The sequence below is a fragment of the Kogia breviceps genome, chromosome 14 (genome assembly GCF_026419965.1).
Source record: "Kogia breviceps isolate mKogBre1 chromosome 14, mKogBre1 haplotype 1, whole genome shotgun sequence".
Classification (NCBI taxonomy): Eukaryota; Metazoa; Chordata; class Mammalia; order Artiodactyla; family Physeteridae; genus Kogia; species Kogia breviceps.
Window position 1 is genome coordinate 32482115 of NC_081323.1, and position 21842 is coordinate 32503956.

The following is a 21842-nucleotide window of genomic DNA, read 5'->3' on the forward strand; positions in this document are numbered from 1 at the left end:
GCATCAGCATATTCAAATTCACTGAACACTTGAAATCAAGAGTAACTTAAAGCAAATTAAAATCATGAGCTCCGAAAGTGGAAAATCTTTTTCTATCAAAAAAAGTTGACTTGAAAAAAATCAGGACTCACACTTAACAAAGCAACTTGACGTGAGGGCAATGTTTCACTTGACTTTTGACAAGATGGTTTCAATGAAGAATGCAGAAATGTGGGGGCCTGGGGGCCAGCCCCAACTGTCCCAACTACAGCCACGCCACTTCAGGTGAGCTGTTACACCCCAAAGCCCACAGTTCCCCACTGTGACTCGGGGTTTGCGGCAAAGTAACCTCAAAGTCCTACCCTGTTCTGAACACTCATGATTTTAATAAGCAAATAAAGCAGAAAACAAATCGTTCTGCTTCTACTGGGGGTAGGTGGAAATGAAAGAATGACAGAGTGCCCCCTGCAGACACATGGACAGCATGCTGAAGTGCTTGAATCCTGCCCTCAGTCTAAACAGGAGGAACAGACTGTCCTTAGAGCTGCCAGGAGGAATGTGGTGGCCCTGCTGATACCTTGGTTTCAGCAAAGTGAGACTGCACATGACTCCTGAGCCCAAAACTGTGAGAGAATCAATTTGTGCTGTTCACATTAAGTGTGTGGTTGCTTGTCATGGCAGCCACAGAAAACTAATACAATTTTTTTTTAATTTATTTATTTTATTTTATTATTTATTTTTGGCTGCGTTGGGTCTTCGTTGCTGCATGTGGGCTTTCTCTAGTTGCGGAGAGCGGGTGCTACTCTTCATTGTGGTGCGCGGGCTTCTCGTTGCTCTGGCTTGTCTTTGTTACGGAGCACAGGCTCCAGGCGTGCGGGCTTCAGTAGTTGTGGCATGTAGGCTCAGTAGTTGCGGCTCACCAGCTCTAGAGCACAGGCTCAGTAGTAGCGGCACACGGCTTAGTTGCTCCGTGGCATATGGGATCCTCCCGGACCACAGCTCGAACCCGTGTCCCCTGCATTGGCAGGCGGATTCTTAACCACTGAGCCACCAGGGAAGTCCTAATACAGTTTTCTAATTAAACTAAATCTATTACCTGGAAATGGGGCGCTGCTATAACAATACCTAAAAATGAGGAAGTAGCTCTGGAATTGAGCTGTAGGTGGAGGATGAAAGAATCATGAGGAGCAGGATAGAAAAGGTCTAGATTTCCTCGAACTGACTGTTGTTAGAAACACGGACCTTAAAGACTCTGCTGGCAAGGGCTCAGGACGAAGTGAGAACAGACTGTGAGCTGAAACATGGACACTGAAGGTACTGCTGGTGAGACCTCAGGAAGATGCCAGGACAAGGACCAGACCTGGAGGAAAGCAGACCTTGTCATGTGGCAGCAGAGAGACGGGCTGACTGTGTCCCACAGTGAGGGGGACAGCACACCTGTACCTGATGAGCTGGGACACCTCCAAGCAGAACTGAGGTGCACCTGTACCTTCATGCACAGGGGACAGTGCTGACCTTTGACACTTCCCTTCCGCTAATGAGTGTCCCAAATTGCACCTATTTTCCCTTTAATAACCTCCAAAAAGCGAGTTTTGTACCTAACCCCCTTTTCACATGGGGTTGAGGATGCACCCCCAGCAGATGAAACGCCAAGCTGCCAGGCTCCTGGCAGAAGACAGGTGACCAGAAAGGGAAAATCAGGCAACCCCTCCCTCCCAGGCCTGTCTCCAAACCCCATTAGCCTTCTTCTATCGTGACTGACTCACATGGTCAAGGGTACAAGAACAGAGAGCATGCAGTGCACACATGGCACAGATCAGCACTGACCACCAGACACAACAGCAGGAGGGCACGACCTGAGAGGCCTGTGAGGGGCAAAGAGCAAGGGCCCCAAAAAGGGTGATGACAAAGACGGTGAAAACCAGAGGTACCATCCAACATGCCCAGGAGGGTGACTGGGCGGACTGGACCGTCCACTCCAGGACGAGGGAAGCGGATGGGGCACGGCCGGCGCACAGCCCACTGCCAGAAGGATGAGACCGAGGGCCAGGTCTGACCCCAAGCCCACAGTCACTGCTAGCAACGCCACCTGCCAAGGACAGGAGGAGACGCCTGGACCTGGAGCCTGGAGTAGCGTTTGAAACACTCTGCACAAGCTGACTGTGTCTGCCCTTCTGGGCGTTGCGGGTAAATGGAACCACCGGTGTGGCCTCTGTGAGCCGCTCCTTGCACTCAACACGACGTGTCCAGCTTCATCCAAGCTGCAGCACGTGTCAGCACCTCCTGCCTTCCGCAGCTCAACACCACCAACGTTTATCTGCTCTCTGCTAATGGACACTTGGTGGGAGGGGAGATGGGGAGTGATTACTTAATGGGAACAAGGAGTTTCATAGGATGAGGAAAAGTTTTGAAACCATAGTGGTGGTTGCCCAACACTAAACATCACTGAACTGTACACTCTGAGGTGGTTCCCTTTATTTTATGTGAATTTCACCTCAAAAAAAGTTAACGGTGATGAAAATATTCTTAACTTAGACTGTGACGACTGTTGCAAGTCTCTCTGAATAAACTAAAAACCCCTGAATTGGACATTCTAAACTGGTGAATGATGGTATGTGAATTACATCTCAACAAAGATGTCAAGAAAGTAAACAAAGTCAGTGACCAACACTGCAAACCGCCCGTCCAGAGGCTGGGACATGCATCACTCACTCGGTGCCCAGTCTGTCAGCGTGATGGCCACAGCCAGTGTGTGCACAGCAAGAGGGCATCTGCAAGGGCGCAGGGCAGGAATGACTTGGTCCTGTGGTTCCTTTAAAAGTGGAGTCCCAAAGAGTGGGCCACACGGCACCGCACAAACCCTTCCTTCCGCAGGGCCCCCACAAAGGACAGGTCATCCTGCAAAGGGGGCTGAAGTAATCCCCCTACCCCTGGCCCCTGCTCCTCAGGGGAAGCTGCCTTGTGCAAACTCACCAACGAAAACAGTGACACTGGCCAAAGCGCCCCTTTCCCTTTTCCTTGCCGAACACGATTCCACATAAAACAGATCCTTCCCATCTAGCTCAGACTCTATGCTGTTAACTCTCCTTTTCTACACTGTTGTGTACATTTGAAAATCTTAATTTAGGAATGTGATTTAGAGCTTGTGGCAGCGTGCTTGAAGACCTGGTTGCTCCTTCCTATGACGGGGAAAACGAGGAGTCCAGCCAGGACAGAAGGCAACTGCATACAGCTAGAAAGGCGGCCGGAACTCAGATAAAGGCCTGTGTCCACACGGCCCATCCTTGCCAGGGACCCAGCCAGCCCCCTCTTACAATCAGAATATAAAGAACTGGAGAAGAACTTGGAGGCCACCCAGCCCAGTGCTCCTGAACAGGGCACCTCCCCTGGGGCAGCTGTAAACAAGGCCCAAGATTCTGTCTGGCAGGTTCAAGCCCCCCAGTTGTGCCTGATGTGCGGCCGGACACCGCTGACCTGATCCAAACCCCTCCCCAGTGAAAGAAGTCCATCAACACCCTGGCTGACCGCCGGCTAGCCCCTTTGGAAAGTTCTGAACAGGATCAAGTTTTAGAAACAGCAGCTCGGCCCCAGGCTGTTTACTTCCTCACTGCAGGCTGAGACACAACAGCTCAAAAGGCCCATCAGCGCCAAACTCCAACTTTACATATCCAATTACTTTAAAAATAATCCAGGGCTTCCCTGGTGGGGCAGTGGTTGAGAATCCGCCTGCCGATGCAGGGGACACGGGTTCGTGCCCCGGTCTGGGAGGATCCCACATGCCGCGGAGTGGCTGGGCCCGTGAACCATGGCCGCTGAGCTTGTGCGTCCGGAGCCTGTGCTCCGCAACGGGAGAGGCCACAACAGTGAGGCCCGCATACCACAAAAATAATAATAATAATAATAATCCAAACACAAATTTTTAGCCATTTAGAGCCTGCCTGCTTTACGTTCTCTGTGAAACCTCACCAGACAGCTATTATCCATTGATAAAACAGAGCCTCGCCACTCCCACCCCACTCCTGCCCTTGGAGCTCTCCAACCACCTGCCTTGACCCAGGAGCCTCTCTCATCCCCTCCCCTGTGGGACTGCCCCACACACAAACCCGTCAGTGTCACCCACGAAGCTCACGTGGCTGCTGCCACCCAAAAGTCACATCACTTTCCTTCATCAGCCCCAGCATCCCTCAAACCCGCTATGTAACACCAAAAAGGGACTGAATTTTTAATTTTGGTTCATTTAAATTAATTTAGACTTAAGTAGCTACATGTGGCCAAGTGGCTGCCACATCTGACAGCACCACCTGGGAGCCGACAAGCATTTAATGACCACCTCCACACATGGCAGGCATGCCAGGCCCCCATGAAGTTCCCGCCCTCCATGCATCCTGGTGTAAACACAGCCCTCCAGGGAGTGACAAGCACACAGGGGAACAGTACAGCAGGTCAGGCAGAGGGTGGGGAGGGCTCAAAACCCATGAGCTCTGCCCAGAAACTTCAGGAGAAACCGCTGGGCAGACATGCAGCCGAGGAAACCACAGGACTCAACGAGTTCTCGGCACAGGCGAGAGCTGCACGCCCCTGGGCACTGAGCCTGTAACTGCTGGGTGCACAGGTCCTGGGGGTGAGGTCACAGGGCTTCCCATCCAGGCTCTGGGCACATGGTTATTTTAGCCCAAGGTTCATTAACTCTTTGGCAGGCCCATTTCACTGCCAGCTCCTGTGAACTCACAGTCAGCCACAGTTCTGCCTCTCCTGCACGGCTGCGCCCACCGCACACGTGCCCTGCGTCCACTCAAATAAAGGACCCTCCATTCATCCATACCGTTTTCACCAACAAAGTGCTGCACGTGCCCATCCTACTCTCCTTCCCAATCTGGGCTGACAAATCCCGGAAGGCCAGCAACTTCCCTCCCAGGTGCCATCTGGGAAATCAACTTGTTGGCCCCAACCTCTACACCTGCACCCTGAAATTTCCTACAGTCTCTAAGGCAAGAGAGCAATCACAGTGACGCAACGGGATTTGACAACTACCATCGGCTCAGCCACAACTTACAAAATCCTGTTGCGGCACCAGCCAAATGAGGCAGAGGGCATTCTCTAACCACTTCTGCACACAGGACATCAGGGCCTTGAGTCACGGACAGAAGTCCTGACCAACAAATTCAGTGAGATCAAAAAAGACCTGTGATTTTTATGGAAAACCTGTTAGGCCCAAATCCAGGGAAGACTGGAACCCAAGGTACCAAGTATACCTGGAACCTGAGAGTCACACACAACTCTTCTCAATTCTTCTCACTGTCCAGCGACCAATTCTGTCCTTCACTCATTTTCATGTCACTTGTGACTCCATTCCTCTGTAACTTTACATAAACCACGTCGCTCACAGAGACCTCAACGACCTCACCAGGAAAACAGAGCTAATGCCACCTTTCATGCCAAGAGTCAGGAGACTGAGCAAGGTATCGTTCAGTGTCCTGTCCACTGAAATCTATTGTCCTGCTTCTGTTTACTGAACAGTATGTCCTTCAAGGCTTCCTTTATTCTGTTCGGCACGTCTAAAGTTTACTCTATCATCATCAAGTTTCTACTTCCTTCAGATTCCTTTACTTCACCCATTATACACAACGTTTTCCCGTCTTAGGGTGACCCCTCAACTTTTAAGGTAATCCAAGATGACAATCAGATGAACTACTAGAAACCACCACAAAAGAAGTGAAAAATAGAGAAGAAATGCATGATAAAAATAAGAAAAAACTAAAGAATTACAATATACACATAGGAATGAAGGTGGGTGACAGGAAAGAGACTGTTACAAAGATAGAGAAGAAGAGCAGAGAAGAGAAAGAGGGAAAAACAGGAAAGCCAAGAAAATGTCTTAAATCAACACAGTGCAAAAGGCACCCAGGGAAAGACCAGCAACAGGTGAGGACTTTGGAACATTCAATTAACCCTACCATTATGGAAGAAACTCCCAGAGAAACTGAAAAACAGTTGAATTAACTCTGCCCCCTGCCCTGGGGCCTGGAGTGCCTGGGGGAGCCCAGCTGAGAGTTGGGCCCATGAACGAGTGCCCTCGGGCACTCTATGCCCTGCACCTCCAGAAAGACCCAGGCCGGCTGCTTCCTGGTCTCTACACATGAGTGTGTAGAGACTCGGTGTCGGCACAGTTTCTGGAGCACAGCACTGCCAGTCCGATCATGTGTGCTCTAAAGGCTCCTAAGTCATCACCAGATGATTTCACAACACCCACAGTCAAAAAGGTGTCCAACTTGTCCTGGTTTGTCCAGGGTCAGCACTTAGAGTCCCACGTCCTAAAGTCCAGGGCAAACCAGAAAATGATCACCCCACAGTGAGGACTATATACGAAACATATATCCAACCTTTCCACTGGCCCCGAGACTCATATTATTGAAAACTCTCCATGAATCTCCTTTCTAGAGCCCAAACGCTCCTCTCTGCTATGTCTCTCCTTCAAATGTGTTCCTCTCATTATCATCAGGGAATAAATTCGGTCTCTCTCGGCAAAAGCTGTCCCGCATGCAGTATGTACCACACCCGCTGGCACTCCAAGAAATATTTCCTATATTTCTATCAACATACAAGTCAATCAGTTCCACGCTTTGAGCTTGGTCTGTGTGGGGTCTCTTTGTTCTTCCTAAAAAACCAAAGTTAGGACACTCAGAGCATAAAGTTAAGAGAATTTTAAGAATTTTAAAGACTTATGCTTCAGTTTTTAGCTAACAAAGCAAAGTATATTTAAATTCCGGAAGGTCCCTATGCATCTCGGTCCCTACCAAGAAAATGTGCAAGCCTGGACCCTCACAAAAACTGCCCAACAACGTCCCTTCGGCTCCCCGTTCTTCCTGAAGGCGCGGCAAGAAAGGCAGGTGCGGAGGCCCTCTCCGCGTGCCCCGGGCTGCTCCGCAGACGTCCCCACGGGAAAGGGCGGCCGGGCCGGGGGAAGGGGGGCCTGGGAGCCGGGAGATGACCGAAGGGCCGCAGGTGCAACCGCGCGGCGAGAGCCCGCTTCCTCCAGTGAAGCGAAGCCCCCGGGAACTAAACGAGGCGCTCGCCGCTGTCACCGCCTCGGGGTCACGGTCCCGCTCCGGGCCCGGCCTACCTGCCTTCCTTGGCCTCCGGGACCCGGGCATCGTCCGTGACGACCTGCGGCCGCACGGGCCGGCGCTGCCGCAGCCCATCCGCCTCGCTCATGGCGCCCGTGCGCCTGCTGCCTGGGGCCCGTTCCCCCTGCCTACGGCCCGGCGCGCGGAAATGACGAACAGGCCCCGCCTCCCTCCTCGGCCGCGCGCGAAGTGACTTGGGCCCCGCCCCTTCCGGTCGCCGGGGGCAGGCGTTGCTGCAAGGCGCTTCCTAGCGAGTCCGAGCCAGCACGCCATCCCGGCGGCGGCTTCCGGCGTCTGTATCGCCCTGTCCTCGCCCGCCGTCCCAGCCTTTCACGTCAGGTCTGACCTTGAGACGTGGCCTACCAAGAATCCCGTGGCCGTTTCCTAACCGATGGGGTTAAGGGGAAAACGCGCTGGAAAAGGGCAGCCGGCCGTGTTCGTCGTTGTGTCGGTCACAGCGATGTTCGGCGGTTTGTAAGCGTGTGGACGGAGCTGTCGCCAGGAGCGACGGACAAGCCGAGGGCCGCGCCCGCCGACGGACCCGCGCGATCTCCTCCCAGAAGAGCCGACTCTAGCCGGTCGTCGTGAGACACTTTGGGGTTTTAATGAGGAATTTTGCCGAAGGAGACCAACGGACTCGTGAGGGCGTCCAGCAGATGACGGAGCTGAAGTTGTATGGGATTGGGGAAGACACTGGGAGGAGGCTTTCCCGGCAGAGGAAACCGGCTCCTGTTGCTGTGCGGCGTCTCCAGAAAAGACGCTCAAAATGAAACCCTGAGAATCGATTTCCTTGCTACTAGGCAAGGCGGTCCCCAGGCCAGCGTGCCACGGCTTTTCTGGGTGCTCGAGGGCACCGGACTCCCACGCAGCTGTCCCCAAGAAAAGCTCGGAAGACCCAGCGTGGAGGAATGAAGATTCCTTGTGTGAATCCAGGTCGGCGGGGTCCCGGATTATAGTTCAGGCCTTGGCAGCATCTTACTTCATTCCCCGCGGGATGCAGCCAGTACAGCTGCTCTGCCAGGAATGGTTTTAACAGCGCTGCATGATCCGCCCCTTTCTGCCTGTTTGGAGTATCCCTGCCCTGAATCCTGTGTTTCACACACTCAGGATTGCTTGCTATTTCTAATTCTGTGCCTCCCTGCCCTGGTCCTTATTGTTCTTTCTCTCTGTGATGATGCTTTCCTTCACCTCCACTTGGTCAAACCGGCTTTATCACTCAGGACCCAATTCATTTGCTGAAAATCCTTCCCCTGATTTCACAAGCAGGACATCTTCCTTGTGTCTAAGGCACTTTCACTGGACTTATTTGTGTTCCGTGCCAACTGAAAACAACCAGGAACATGGCTGTACAAGAAAATAATAAAAGGTTAGGTTTATTCAACTTGCTGCAGCAAAGGAATGCACCAGAGGACACGTGAGTCTCCTCAAAACAGGGGTGTTATGGAAGGGTCCTCAAGGGGTATGGGGCTGTAGTTGGCCATAGATGGTCTTGGCAGGATGGGTCAGAATTTGTAATCAGGAGAGCCACTGGAGGGGTCAGTGGTTTTGTCTTGGAGCACGTACTCTGCATGAGCTGAGTCACGTGTGTTGCACGGCATGGTTTAGTCCTGTTTTTCTGTTTGGGTGTCATGGTCAGGCCCACTTTGGTAGCTGTGGTTTCTTTCCGTCTTAGTCCCCCCACCCACCCTCCAGCATAGCTAACACCCCGTTCCTGGCAGGGGGGTGGGACCACTATGATTGGTTAGATCAGGTCCCTCAACCTCAGTGGTGTTGACAATTTGGGCCAGATAATTCCTTGGAGGGAAGGGAGAGAGAGGAGCTGTCCTGTGCACTGTAGGTTGTTTAGCAGCATCCCTGGCCTCCACCCACTAGATGCCAGCAGCATCCCACCTAGTCATGATAATCAGTAATGTCTCCAGGCCTTACCAAGTGTCCCATGGGTTAGACCAACCAGAACCCACTCCCCTCACCCTGAGCCTGTTCCAGCGGTGCTGCTTCCCAGTCACTTGTTTTTAAGTCACCTGTGCCAGGAGGACCTTCCCAGGGGTTAGACGCCATAATCAGAGTCTTGAGGCCTTCACAGTGTCGGCAACTGGACTGAAAGGCATGACATGAGGGTGAAAATAAACACGTTTGCCAGGCAGCAGTGGCAAGTGCCCCAGCTGGTCACTGTGATTCGTGTTGCCCCAGGATGCTGTTACTCTTTAAGACAGGTTCTCAACTTTAGCTGCACATTAGGATCATCCAGGAAGCTTTGAAATATCCTGATGCCTCAGTCCCATCCCAGAAATTCCAATGTAATCGATCTGGGGTGTGGTTTGGGCATGGGTAGTTTTAAAGGGTCTCCAGACACTTTATTTTTTTTTTTTGTCCGCGTTGGGTCTTAGTTGCAGCACGCAGGATCTTCATTGCGGCATGTGAGATCTTTCACTGAGGCACGCGGGCTTCTCTCTAGTTGTGGTGCATGGGCTCCAGAGCACGCGGGCCTTCTAGTTGAGGCGCGGCTCTCTAGTTGAGGTGCGCGGGCTTAGTTGCCCCGCGGCATGTGGGATCTTAGTTCCCCGAGACCAGAGTTTGAGCCCTCTTCCCCTGCATTAGAAGGCGGATTCTTTACTACCAGGGAAGTCCCTCCCCAGGCACTTTTAAAAGCCGAACTTGAGCATCACTGCTTAGAGAAGAAATAAGAAATAGAGACATATATACAGCATTCCAGTTTTGGGGGGACAGGGGTCTGAGTCCAGTGTCCCTAAGATTGGAGACCAAGAGAATCACCCCACCACCACTTTACTTGGGAGCCTCAGAGACGGCTTGCGGGAAACATGTGAGAGGCAGCTCTGCACCACAAGGGACTGGGGGGACTCAGGCATGACCCTGAGGGCTTGGGACCAGAGGGGCTGTGACTTGTCAGTGGGAACACAGATTATGATGAGGAATGGGCTGGATGGCTTCCCACATGCAGGCAGTGTTTCCTATCATGCATGACCTTGACAGGAGTTTCCTGGGTGTTTGTTTATGTCAGTTTGTTAAGCTGTACATTTATGTTTTGTATACCTTTCTATATATGTTTGTTATATTCCATCCCCAAAAATGTCTGAAAGAAAGCTGTTGCCTAATTTGAAAGCTGTCTTTGTCCAGATCACTTTCTGAAATTGAAATAGAAGGAAATGCATTTAGTGTTGGACTTGATCAGTGATCCCCGAAACTGGAGCAGGGCCTGGCCAACTGTGCAAAACACCTGGGAATTGTTAAAAGTCCAGATTCCCAGACCCCAACCTCCCAAAGACACCACGTCCTGACACCATCACCTTGGAAGATAGGATTTCAACATGTGAATGGGAGGGGAGGGGGGCAAACATTCACGCCATTGCAGGGGTTGAGCATTCCTTTTGATCCCATGGTGCAAAGATGGGCATGGATGTCCATTTCAGTCTTGTTTCTAATGTAGACAAATTGGTATCACCTCAGGTGTCCATTAATAATGGTTAAATAAATGCTCAAATTCAGTGGTTTGCCATGTGCAATCAATACAAGGAATAAGATGGGGAGATACTTGCATTGTATTGGGAAGGAACAAACAAGTACAAAGTAATATGTAAAGGTCCTCAGTAACTTATGGGAAATGCTTGAGTGAAGTGGATGTTGGAATTCAGAACCTTTCACATTTAAGGAACATTATGCATGACTTTCTGTTCGTGTGATGGCAGATTAGATAACTGAGACTCGCACTGGCAGTGAGGACAATGATGAACGAAATATTTGAAACATCTGCGTGAAGACACTGGCAAGCCCAGCATGGTGATCAGGTAACAGAAAGGACAGAGAGAGGCCCAGGAAGATGAGCCCAGGGTCGGGAGCCACTTTTTCCCCCGAGTGCATTCGCAGGTCCAGAGGAGGAAGTTGAGAGGCCAGCCAGTTCTGAGACACATGTATAGGATTCCTCGTGAGTCCTGCGAGGTCAGCAATGGTCGCCATGGTGTTAGTTACCCTCCTTCCCAGGTTCACACCCATCCCTCACACTTGTTCCTGGAATCACATTCCTAAGTAAGAACAGGGAGGGCTGCATACAAGCCTTTATCTCAGGCTCTGCTTTCAGGGCAGTCGAGACCAAGGCAGGAAGAGAGACTAGAACATGAGAAGTCCCAACATATGGGATGTCTGCGTCCTCAGAAAAGAAGCGAGAATGACAAAAACTATATTAAAAGTGATATAATGAATGATGGAGATATTTCCAAAATTGATTCAGGTGGACATCAAGCCACAGACCCAAGAAGCCCTATGGAGCCCAGGCAGGATAAATAAAAACAAGTTAGTGAAAAATAATACTGTGGAACCAAAGACAAATGGTTTTCACAGACCAGAAAGGATCTGTTTGCTTGGTTTCACCCTGTTACACAGCAGAAATTCCCAATGATGAAGGAAAAGCCTCTTAACTCAGATTGGAGGTCACCACCCTGCCTCCTACCCCCCAGAGTCACCGCCTCTGGGAAGGCTTTTTCTGGGCCTGCACCTGGGTGCTGCTGTCCCCGGCCCAGATACCAATAGAGGGCAACAGTAAGATGCCTTAAAAATTATAAAATAAAAATTAAATGTAGATGTTCCCCTAAGCTCTCCCAGGAGGGGATCTGAGCATGGGGGTCAAAGATGGAGTCAGCTCCATCCAAACCCAGCTCCGCCACCTTCCCACCTCCTCTACCAAGTGGGGACCAGTGTCTGCTCAGGAGGCGCCGTGAGGATGAAGTGGGCTGAGGAGTAGAGTACCTGGCAGGGCCTCCTTTTTCCCACTGTGCTCAGCAGCAGAAGCATTTCTGTTCCGACATTGGGTATCATGGTGGGGAGGTGGGGGCAAGTCAGTCTGCAAGGACTCAAGTTAATTTCACTCGAGTCAGACCGAGGCAGTGGGGTGAGAATTCACACTACCTTTCCTGCACTACAAGCTCAGCCGCCGTGGGTGAGCCGGGACCGGCATGTGCCCGAATCACCTCGAGATTTACCCTTAGATAAATGTGCGGTCACATCACGACGGTCTCCGAGTTCCGCCTGGTCCCTTCGCTGCTTCCACACCATCCGACATCCGTCTCTGCTCTGCATTCTGCTTCTTGGCCATTCCGAGTTGGGTCTTTGTCAGGACACTTCAGCCTTGACAGAAGATCCGAAGCAGGAAGTGAAGCCTGGGGCCGGGGTGGGTAGGGGCAGCTCAAACGTCCCTGTGCAAACCCCTGGCTGGGCCTCAGGCAGGCCCTGCTCGAGGCTCACCTTTGCATCCTGTCCTCTCTCAGTGGCCTGATGCATCACATGGCCAGAGACTGTGATGCTGGGAATGACCTTCACAAGCCCCCAGCAGCCAGGAGATGAGATTAGGGTGGCTTCACCAGAAGGGGGGGAGGTGGGGGTGGCTGGGCAACTGGACTTGTTAAAAGCTTCTATAACCCTCTCCTGCTGCCCTGCCCTGGGCCAGACTATTCTGATAAGAGGAAAGTCCCGCTGTGACTTCCCAGGCATCCAGAGGTGCAGATCTGGGTTGTTCCCCAGGGAGCTGCCTTTGTAAATTCAGCATCCTCCACAGCCTCCCTCCCCACACCTGGGGCTCGGGATGGACACTGTCCCTGGGACAGCCCAGCTCCTGCTCTGGAGGAGCATTTCTTGTCCCACCTCTCAGGGCACCAGTTCAATGTGTTCTTGTCTAAAACCTGCATCTCATCCACTGAAGGACACAGAAACCCTGCCCACCCCTCAGCAGGGGGTGGGTCACAGGCAGGCTGAGCTGCTCACCTGTGGGGTCTGCCTGGGCAGCGCTTCCTGGGTGTGGTTTTGCACCCTCGTTCTCTGTGCTCTAGACCAGCACCCACGGCCAGGGCTCCATGTGACGAGGGGGTCTCGTGTCCAGCGTAGTAGCTCCTGGCCATGTGGCACCTGAGTTTTTAACTATGGCCACTGCCACCAAGGGACTAAATATTTTATTTTATTGTTTTTTTAACTTATATCTAACTAGCCACCTGTGATTAGTGATTGGCCAGCACAGTGGTCTAGAGACAGGTAAGTTTACCAAATAACAGTCTAAGGTAGGTGAGCGCTTGTTGTGTATTTCCTCCCCGTAAGACAGTGAATTTTTTAAGTGTTCTCTTTTGAGTGAATAGGTCTCTTCCAGTTTTGTTCCAAGGATTATATTCAACAACAAAGAATAGCGTTATTTGATCATAAAACATCACCACAAAAAAGAAGAGAATGAACAAAATAAAGCTTTATTTGAACGGCCCTACAGATCATTTTGAGGCACTGGTCGCTGTCCCAGTTTATAGCTGTCATTTCATAAGTAGCGCCCTAACCATAATCCGCCATGTCCAGCAAACTGCTACCGGTACAGGTGGTGAGAGTTGCCAGTCTGTGTGCTACAGCCAAGGCCACCCGTCCTCACCTTGTCACCGAGAGGCCAGCACAGCCACGTATGGCGGGTGTTGAGCACTCCAGGTCCCTGTGAACACCTACACAGCTGCAGGGTACCGCCCTCTGTGGGGTGCAGGTTGAGGCAACCCTCCCTGTCCTCCAGCACCCAGCTCAGCAGGCCACCCTCCCAGCACTCCACAAGTGGTCCCTCTCATGCTTGGCTATCAATAGGCACTTTGCAACCTAATGGTCGACGTTGTCTTGCTAAGTCCAGAGAACCCAAGGCACATTGGAAAAGGGAGAGACCTGGCTCAGAGTAGGGAGGTAGGGCAGTTTTCAGGCACCCAGTTCCGGCTGCATTACTGAGTCCCTGGCTTCCCTGAACAGCCCTAAGCATGGAGCACGCCAACTGGCTGCTGAGTGTCCAAAGCCAGGGGGAGGGGAATGTTTCCAGACCGCAAGCTGCAGAACCACATGTGACCGGAGCCCTTCAGAGCTGAAAAGCGAGCCCATCCCCACAGGTGCTCTTAGCAGTTAGGTTTCATCACACACAAACCAAGAGAAGTAGAAACAGACACCAAAAACATGCTGTGGGCTTGAGAGATTTCAAGATGGCTGTGTTCAGATGGAGGCACAAACATTTCCAATTTGGATTTCAAGTAGGCCAAATGGTACCCAAAAGTGCACCCTCCAACCCGCCACATTTCCCCAAGAGCAGAGGCAAAGAAGGAGCTTTTTGTAACTGTTAAGAAGAGTGTGTACAAGTAAACCACACATTGCACATGTGTTTGCACCATTTTTCTTCTAAAATATAAAAGTATAAAAATAAAATTTCCACCTTTCGTTTCTAAAAACACCTGGAGAAAACATGACTGCTTGTAGTTTCCAGTCACCTGAGCAGGAACAGGGGCTCCACCTTCCTGTGCTGTCGGGAAGACACGGGAACAGAGGTGACGGACTTTTCACCAGGAAACCAAATTCAGGGCAAGTGGGAGAAAGCTCATCCTGTGTGAGGACCTGTCATGGGTCCCCACGTAGAGGGAAGGCAGGGACTTGGGGCTTCATGTGGAGGGCAGCATGGGTTCCGCTGGAGCGTTTAGGAACAAGCCGACTTGGGAGCTGTGTTCTAGGAGCGTAAGTTCGGGGCCTGGCTCAGGGTCTCGGCAGGGCCATCGTCACTGGGCGGCCCCCAACTTGTCTTTGTACTCCTGGTAGGCGCTCAGTATCTCCGTGATGACAGCAGGGTCCTCCAGGGTGGTGGTGTCCCCCAGGTCCTGAGCTCTGCCTGTGACGATGTTCCTCAGGAGCCTCCGCATGACTTTTCCAGACCGAGTTTTTGGAAGACGTTTCACTACCTGGCAGGGAAGGCGCAGCATTAGACTTTGGGTGGCGCCCAGACTCCCAGCCCATGTCCGATGGCGTTGAGATGAGGAGGGTACTGCTCAAGGGAGGACGCCCCTCCCCAGGGACCCGACAGGAATGGCTGATGTGCAGCCCACCCCAGAGAAGAGCAGGGCCATGGCCTCTGGTTTCATCCTCCTCCATCTGGACCTAAAGCTGAAATCAGCCGTGGTCAGGGGTTTAGCTGAGCCTCCACCAGGAGGCTCTCCCCTACCCAGGTGGACCTCACTGCTGACATGCGTTTCTCCTGCCCGCTACACTGGGAGGCTCCCAGGTGGCAGCAGAACTAGGCATTCTCGGAGCGCCTTGTCTCCTCCCCCAGCCGGGGCCGTAGGGACCGTAGTTGGCTTTTTCTAACATAAGAAGCAAGGGGTGCTTAAGAGGAAAATGTCTTGCTTAGTGTTTGAAACTTAGCCTTTGACATTTTCCAACTACAGGCATTCAATGTCAAGGCGATATGTTAAGGGCTGCGTTTGGGGCCTGTAACAGTGGCCTGTCTTTTGAAAGAGTCCAGTTAACTTACGGGGAGTTCGGGTGAAGCTCTGGTCACCGGGCCAACAGTCTGACCTTGTATGGCACCAAGTGAAGCTGGGCCCTCCTGCCACCGAGGCCCAGCTCCCAGCCAAGGAAGGAGTGAAAAGCCAGCAGGGCTGAGAAGGTGGCCCAGTTCCTCCTTGAAACTGACCCCAACACACACTCCCAGGCGGTGTCTCCTCACCGGCCCGAGGACCTCTGGTCCCACTCCAGGCCTCTGTTTACAATCCACGATGCTCCACAGCCCAGCCTGGCCCCTACGCAGGTGGCTGTGTCTCCCTCCGTCCGAGAACGCAGCAGCCCACCGCCCTTGCCCACCTCCTGCCACCGTCCCCTGTCAATGGTGGGAAGCGACGAGGAGCTGTGGCCCCTGAGGCGCGTCCACTCACCAGGACCTGGTCGGGCACCGCATACTTGGCGATCTTGGAGGCCACCACGGACCGGAGCTCCTTCACCACCACGTCTGCGTCACCCGCGTCATCTTTCAACACGATGAAGGCAAACGCAGCTGGAAGGAGACCAGAGGTTCAGGCGCATCAGACCACGACCCACCTCCCGGGGCAGCATGTTTCACACAAATCGCCATAAATCCAAAGGGGCTTTAAATCATAGGCCACTGACCCTGTGGCAGCTGGTCTCTTTAGCTACAGCCCCGAAGGTGCATTTCCATTTTCATTCAAGGTGGAAGTGACTCCATTGGCTCCTCTGAGCGCCCCGGGCAGCGGGGACATGTGGAGAGACCCTGGAGCCGTGACTCATCTCTGTCCGCACATCCGTGACACAGCCGTGACGTGGGCGGTAGAAGACTCACTCTCCACCCCATGTGACAGGTGTGGAAACACTGCCCAGGCACTAGTCTCTGGGCACGTGTCCAGCCTGTGGGCACCAGCCACGTGGCTATTTAAAGGTAAGTTAAATGTAAAATGCAACTCTGCAGTCACATGAGCCACACGTAGCCGGGGCCCACCGTGTGGACAGCACAGACGAAGAATGGTTCCGTCAAGGCAGAAAGTTCTGTTGGGCTGCACTAGTCAACCAGTATTTTAGCACAAACACCAGGTTTTGTTTTCAATACTCCAGCAAGGATCAGAGTGGCCCCCACGGGTGTCCCGCACATTTCTTAACCCACCGGGGATGATCTCACACACGGACCCAACTCCAACTCCATTTCTCTCCACGTGAGCAATCACTATCCCAGCGCCACTTAGGACGGTCTGTCCTTTCCCCGCCGACCCTCACTGTCCTGCCTCCAAGCCAAAGCTCTCTCCACAGCCTCCTTCTTGCTCACTGGCCTGTCCGTCCCTGCACTGAGCCCACCCCATCCTGATCTACACTCCCTGCGCACCACCTAACCCCCACTGGTCCTGTCCGTCTGCCTCTCCCCTCTCTCCCAGCCCCTCCAGCACATAAGCCCCTGGGGCAGGGACTTCGGTCGCTCTCCAGGTCTGTGTCCTAATCACACGAGATCTGGGGGCTCCCCTCCATCAGATCGAGTGCAAACAGAGAGAGTGGGGACAAATACACACCCACAGCTTTTGCTATTCATGTTTTACAAGTGGACAAATGCTCAAATTTGTTAGAAATCAGGAAAGTGCACATCCTCATCATACCCAATACACACATTCTCCCCCAAAGCCTGGCAGGCAACGCCGGAGTCGCTTAGGGTGCAGGGAAGGGCTGCTGGCGGGAGCGTGATGTGGCCCGAGGCCCCTGAGACGCACACTCGAGGACCCGTCCTGTCTCATCCCCTCGACCCTCGACAGCACCCCACATCCCCGCCCCTGTTATCATGGGCGACATCCTCACGGGCACATCCTTCTGTGGCAACTGAAAATGCTTTTTTAAAGCACTTAAATAAGGGTTCAATTTTCCAACAGGTTGGCTTAGAGACAGGAAGTAACAGAAGAAGAGCACACAGACGTGGCTGGGAGGCAGGTGACACTGGGTCATCGTGCATCCTGACAGCAGGAGGGACAGTGCCCAGGCCTTTCAGCCGGGCTGTAGAAGTCAGTCTGCCCAGCAGTGCAGCAAAAGGTCAGAGAGTGTCTGGGTTACGCCAGGCCAGGCCAGGCCAGGCCAGTGTGACTGCTACATGCCTGGCATTACAACACTCAGGTGACCCTGCCCTTTCCCAGACCCACCACTTAGAAACTGGTGGACTTTGGAACAAAGTGTGTTCCCCAGTAAGGACCAGTCCAGTCACTGGCTCTGGGCTCCCCTGGCCCATCGCTGTGCAGGGGGGAACCACAGGTCAGACTCCTCCAGAGTCTCAGGCCAATCAAGGAGCCGCTGCAAGGCACGGGGCGCTGTGACAGAGCACGTGTGAGGGACATGTGGGCAGCACAAGGCATTTGCACACACTGTCCCTGACAGGGCCGCCAGGGTCCTGCGGACGGGGAGGAAGCTCCCCAAGCTCAGCTGGGCCAAACAGGTCACAACTGTTTGTGGGTGAGTGTCCTTAAAGGACGCCAGAACCAGGACATTTCAGAGTCCTGACTTTTTTCTAACACTTGTGCCTGTTCAGCCTCCTCACCCAAAATCTCCACTTGAGAGAGACGTGAACCAGCAGCCTGACCCATGAGAAAGCCCTGGCCCCCGCCCACCGAGTCTGCTTCTCCTACAGGAGCCCTGGCCCCAGGGCCAGGAGGGTCCTCGGGGGACACGCACCTTCTCCCTTGATGTCGTGGGGGTAGCCGATGACGGCAGTCTCGGGCACTGCAGGGTGGTCAGCCTGGGCACGACAGAGAACGCAGAGGTGAGGCAGCGACTCAGCCAGTGACGACCACCCCAGACCCCAGGCAGCGGCAGCCGGTGGCAGTGCAGGGCACGGAGGCCGGCTGGGCTCACCATGGCGTCCTCAATCTCTGCCGTCCCCAGCCGGTGGCCGCTGATGTTGATGACGTCGTCCATCCGCCCCGTGATCTGGTAGTAGCCGTCCTCAGTTCGGTAAGCCCCGTCTCCTGTGAAGTAGTAGCCTGCACCACAGCGGGGAATTCAGCACCAGCTCCGAACTGGGACCCAGCAGGGCTCCTGTCCTTCCATGAGGGACACCCCCTGGACAGGAGGAAGCGCCGAAGCCCCCCTGCTGACGCACCCCCCCACCATGGAGACACCTCTCCGGTGCTGCTAAGCTGGTGCCAGTAAAGGGCAGAGGGGCTGCCAGACAGCAGGAGGCTGCAAACGTCTGGAAGCAGAAGATACGAGGAGCCCGCTCGAGCTTCCCCAGAAGTGAGTGTCGCTGACATGCTTGAGACTGCAGAGCATCGGTTCCCAGGGGCACACGTGTACGTGAACTCCCACCCAACGACACAACACAAGCCGGGAAGACAGCGACATGGAGACCGGGGGGAGGCCTGGAGCCACCGCGATTGTCGCCAAGGTGGTGTCCTGCTCTTCTCCTGGGACCCCATGGCCTAAGCCCCTTGGAGAACCCCAAGCTGGACCGCTCCTGGCTCAGAGGTAAGGAAAGGAGGGAGCATTCACGCAACCCCCGGCTCCTCGGAAACGGTTCTGAGACCGAGTCCAGCGGCAGCAGGAAAGGCTCACCCGGGTAGGCCTCGAAGTAGGCGTCCATGAATCGCTGGTGATCTCCGAAGATGGTCCGGGCCATGCCTGGCCAGGCCTGGGACAGGCACAGAGCCCCAGACACATCTCCACCCTTCAGGACATTTCCCTGCAGACCCAGGAGATGGGGAGACAGAAGGAGTGACCATCTCGCGTCCTCCGAACTGCCGGGCCTGACGCAGGAACAGGACAAGTGCCCCAGAGGGAGCTGCCCGGAGCTTTCTCCTCTTAGATGAGACCCTGCGGTGGGTGCTGCGTGACGGGGGAGGACAGCCGAGGCCAGGGGGGCGGGGCACGTGGACAGGGAGACTCACCTTCTCGTCCATGAGAACAGGGACGATGCCAAACAAGGGCCTCATCGCCATGCAGGGCAGGATTTCTGCCCCCTCCTCCGAGGGCCGCGGCGAGATGCAGATGCCCCCCGTTTCTGCAGGGAGGACAGGAAGAAACACACCAGTGGGCCTGGGGCTGCTGACACGTGTATCCAGACCTTATGGACACAGGGTCCACACACACGGCTGCTCTCCAGAGTGGGAGGGGGTAGACCTGCCCATCTGGGACAAGGAAACAGCCCCCAGTGACAAAAGGACCTCTGAGGAGAAACCAGGCTTGGGTACTGGTCCCCTCCACTGTGGAAATGAGAGTGGCCCGGGGGCCAGGTTCAGCCCCAGCAGCCACGACACCCATCCCGTGTTGTGGGTACATGGGGACGGCAGAAAGGATGGCGGAGGGAAAGAACGCCCACGGGTCCTGCCCTCAGGCATTTCTCTGCCCCCCCCCCCCAAAACTCTGCTGTAGGGAACATCCGGGGCCTTCCTGAACCATGAGGCCCGCGCCACTGGGAACGTCTCACTTTCTGGCTTCTTGAAGGACAAGACCTCAGCCATGTTTATTACGTCAGTGGTGGTCTCTTGCCCCCAAAGTCCTGATAAGTCAGACACCCCAGAGGAGGGGGGCAAATCAAAACACAGTGGCGCAGAAAAATCTCCTTTTCCTCTAGATCCAAATCTAGGCTCAAGGTTGCTTAAACAGCAGGACCCATCACTGGGCCGTACCAGGTTCAGGAAGTGGGCCGCCAAGGAAGGGAACCTTCGCGGGGCCCTGTGTCACCGCTCCGCCCCCTCCCAGGCCCCACCTTACAGACGAGGAAACTGAGGCTCAGGGAAGCCTTCGCACCCATGTCTCACAGCCGCAGAGCAGCAGCTGCTTCCCCGAGCTTCCTCTCCCCACACACCAGGCACCCCTTGGAGCTGACGCTCCGAGCTTCCTGCCCCTCCCCCAGGGACGTGCTCACCTGTCTGCCACCAGGTGTCCACCAGCGTGCACCGGCTGTCCCCCACCACCCTGTGCAGCCACTCCCAGGCCTCATGGTTGATCGGCTCTCCCACTGCAACCACACGAGAGAAGATGTTAAGAGACCTCAAAAAGGCTGAAACCAAAAGGAGCTGATTTTACCACGAAAACAGCTCTATAATTATCCCAAAAGACACAAAAGGAGACTTGAAAAAGCAGTGAGATCATCAGGTTTATGGCTATGGAAGAATACAAATGACATGAGATATTTTCACCATTAGAGGGTCAAAAAGCAAGAAGTTAGCAAGAGTGTGGAGGAAACAACACCACACACACTGCTGGAGTGCAGTTTGGAGAGCGATTCGAGTGTTTCTCTTCCCGTTTAGAAGTGCACACGCCCGTTGCAACTGTTTTGGACACCTGCTGGTGACGGAACGCGCTAAAGCCAGACACACTCGTCCTGTGACTGGAGGAGGTCGCTCCAGGCACCCACCCCCAGAAGCAGACATGGATGAGGACGTTCCCATGGCCAAGAGCTAAAAACTGTCCGTGGAGAGGAGAATGGCGAAGTGAATCGTGCCACGTTCGTGAGGGACCACCACCGGCCAAGGCATGAATTGGCCCAGGTGCAGGAGCCGCCGTGCTATTCACCCACCTGCCAGCACGGCTCACTGATCCTGATGGAAGAAACACGTCCACACGTCGAGGTGCGGGGAAGTCATTCTGGCTCACACACCATTTAACTCAGACCTTATGCTAACTGGAACAGCCTGTCTGTGGCCTGCCAAACATACACTGCACATCTGCGTTAATCATTAAAGAAAAGGGCACGCTGTCCAGAAGTAAAGAATGTCTGAAGATAGAGATAAATGCCTCCCTGGGACACCAGTGCTGGGACTCCTTTAATGATAAGACTCCCTTCCCAGAGCCAAGGCTATACTGACTCTCTGTGTATGTGCTGATCTGCTTTTCTGAAACCTTGAAGGAATTTATCCCTGATTTGTTTGATGTTCTTTGTCCTTATAAGACATAAAACTGCTGAAAACCATGCTTCTCTGGAGCAGTTCCCTTAGAGCTATAGTCCTCAGCTTGGTCTGAATAAAATTCTCTTCTATTCTTATTATAGATTGGTTACTGATTATTTTCCTCAACAATACCCTGGTCTCAGGAAACCCCCGCAGGGCTCTGCTGTTGGAGCTGGTTATGCAGCAGGGGTGCCCCCAAGCTACACAGAGCCCAGCCAGCTGGTGAGGACTCCCTGGGGGGAGAAGGGGGTCCCTGCACGCTCGCTGCTGCCTGGTCCAAACAGACAGTGGCTCTGGTCACAGCCCTTACGGAGTGAGGCCCATAGGAGCCCGCCCCTGGCCTGGGGGACGCGCAGCAGAGCGCTCTGAGCATCTGCCTTGTCACCTGCATCCTGCTTCCTTAGTAACCGAATCCCCTGCAGGAGAACAGGCCTGGCGCCTTCCAGGACCACCTCAACTCAGGGTAACCCAGGTCACCTTTCCAAAACGCTCTCACATGAGTTGGCGACATCTGTCCTGATTACGAGTGGAGATAACCTTT

At 53.8% G+C, this 21842-nt stretch overlaps 2 protein-coding genes and 1 long non-coding RNA gene across 5 annotated transcripts in view; 1 reads left to right on the top strand and 2 right to left on the bottom strand.

Annotated features, from left to right (window-relative positions):
* The window catches only part of APMAP (adipocyte plasma membrane associated protein), a 28441-nt gene extending 21153 nt beyond the window's left edge, over nucleotides 1-7288 (bottom strand). The window contains exon 1 of one of the 2 annotated variants that reach the window (XM_059037598.2): nucleotides 7100-7288. In XM_059037598.2, the coding sequence (XP_058893581.1) occupies nucleotides 7100-7191 (92 nt within the window). In that variant the 5' untranslated portion in view covers nucleotides 7192-7288. The remainder of the gene's footprint in view (nucleotides 1-7099) is intronic. The other variant, XM_067012991.1, reaches the window with a different exon arrangement.
* Nucleotides 7289-7326: 38 nt separating this feature from the next.
* LOC136792565 (uncharacterized) lies at nucleotides 7327-21399 on the top strand. The gene is made up of 3 exons (XR_010836517.1): nucleotides 7327-8517; nucleotides 15323-16326; nucleotides 17944-21399. It is a non-coding gene; the product is annotated as an uncharacterized lncRNA (long non-coding RNA).
* The window catches only part of ACSS1 (acyl-CoA synthetase short chain family member 1), a 41142-nt gene continuing 32626 nt past the window's right edge, over nucleotides 13327-21842 (bottom strand). For both annotated transcript variants that reach the window (XM_059037585.2, XM_059037588.2), the window contains 7 exons: nucleotides 20278-20370; nucleotides 19298-19410; nucleotides 18966-19092; nucleotides 18267-18394; nucleotides 18087-18150; nucleotides 15809-15927; nucleotides 13327-14839 (listed from right to left, as the gene is read on the bottom strand). In XM_059037585.2, coding sequence (XP_058893568.1) covers nucleotides 14660-14839; nucleotides 15809-15927; nucleotides 18087-18150; nucleotides 18267-18394; nucleotides 18966-19092; nucleotides 19298-19410; nucleotides 20278-20370 — 824 coding nt within the window. In that variant the 3' untranslated portion in view covers nucleotides 13327-14659. The remainder of the gene's footprint in view (nucleotides 14840-15808; nucleotides 15928-18086; nucleotides 18151-18266; nucleotides 18395-18965; nucleotides 19093-19297; nucleotides 19411-20277; nucleotides 20371-21842) is intronic.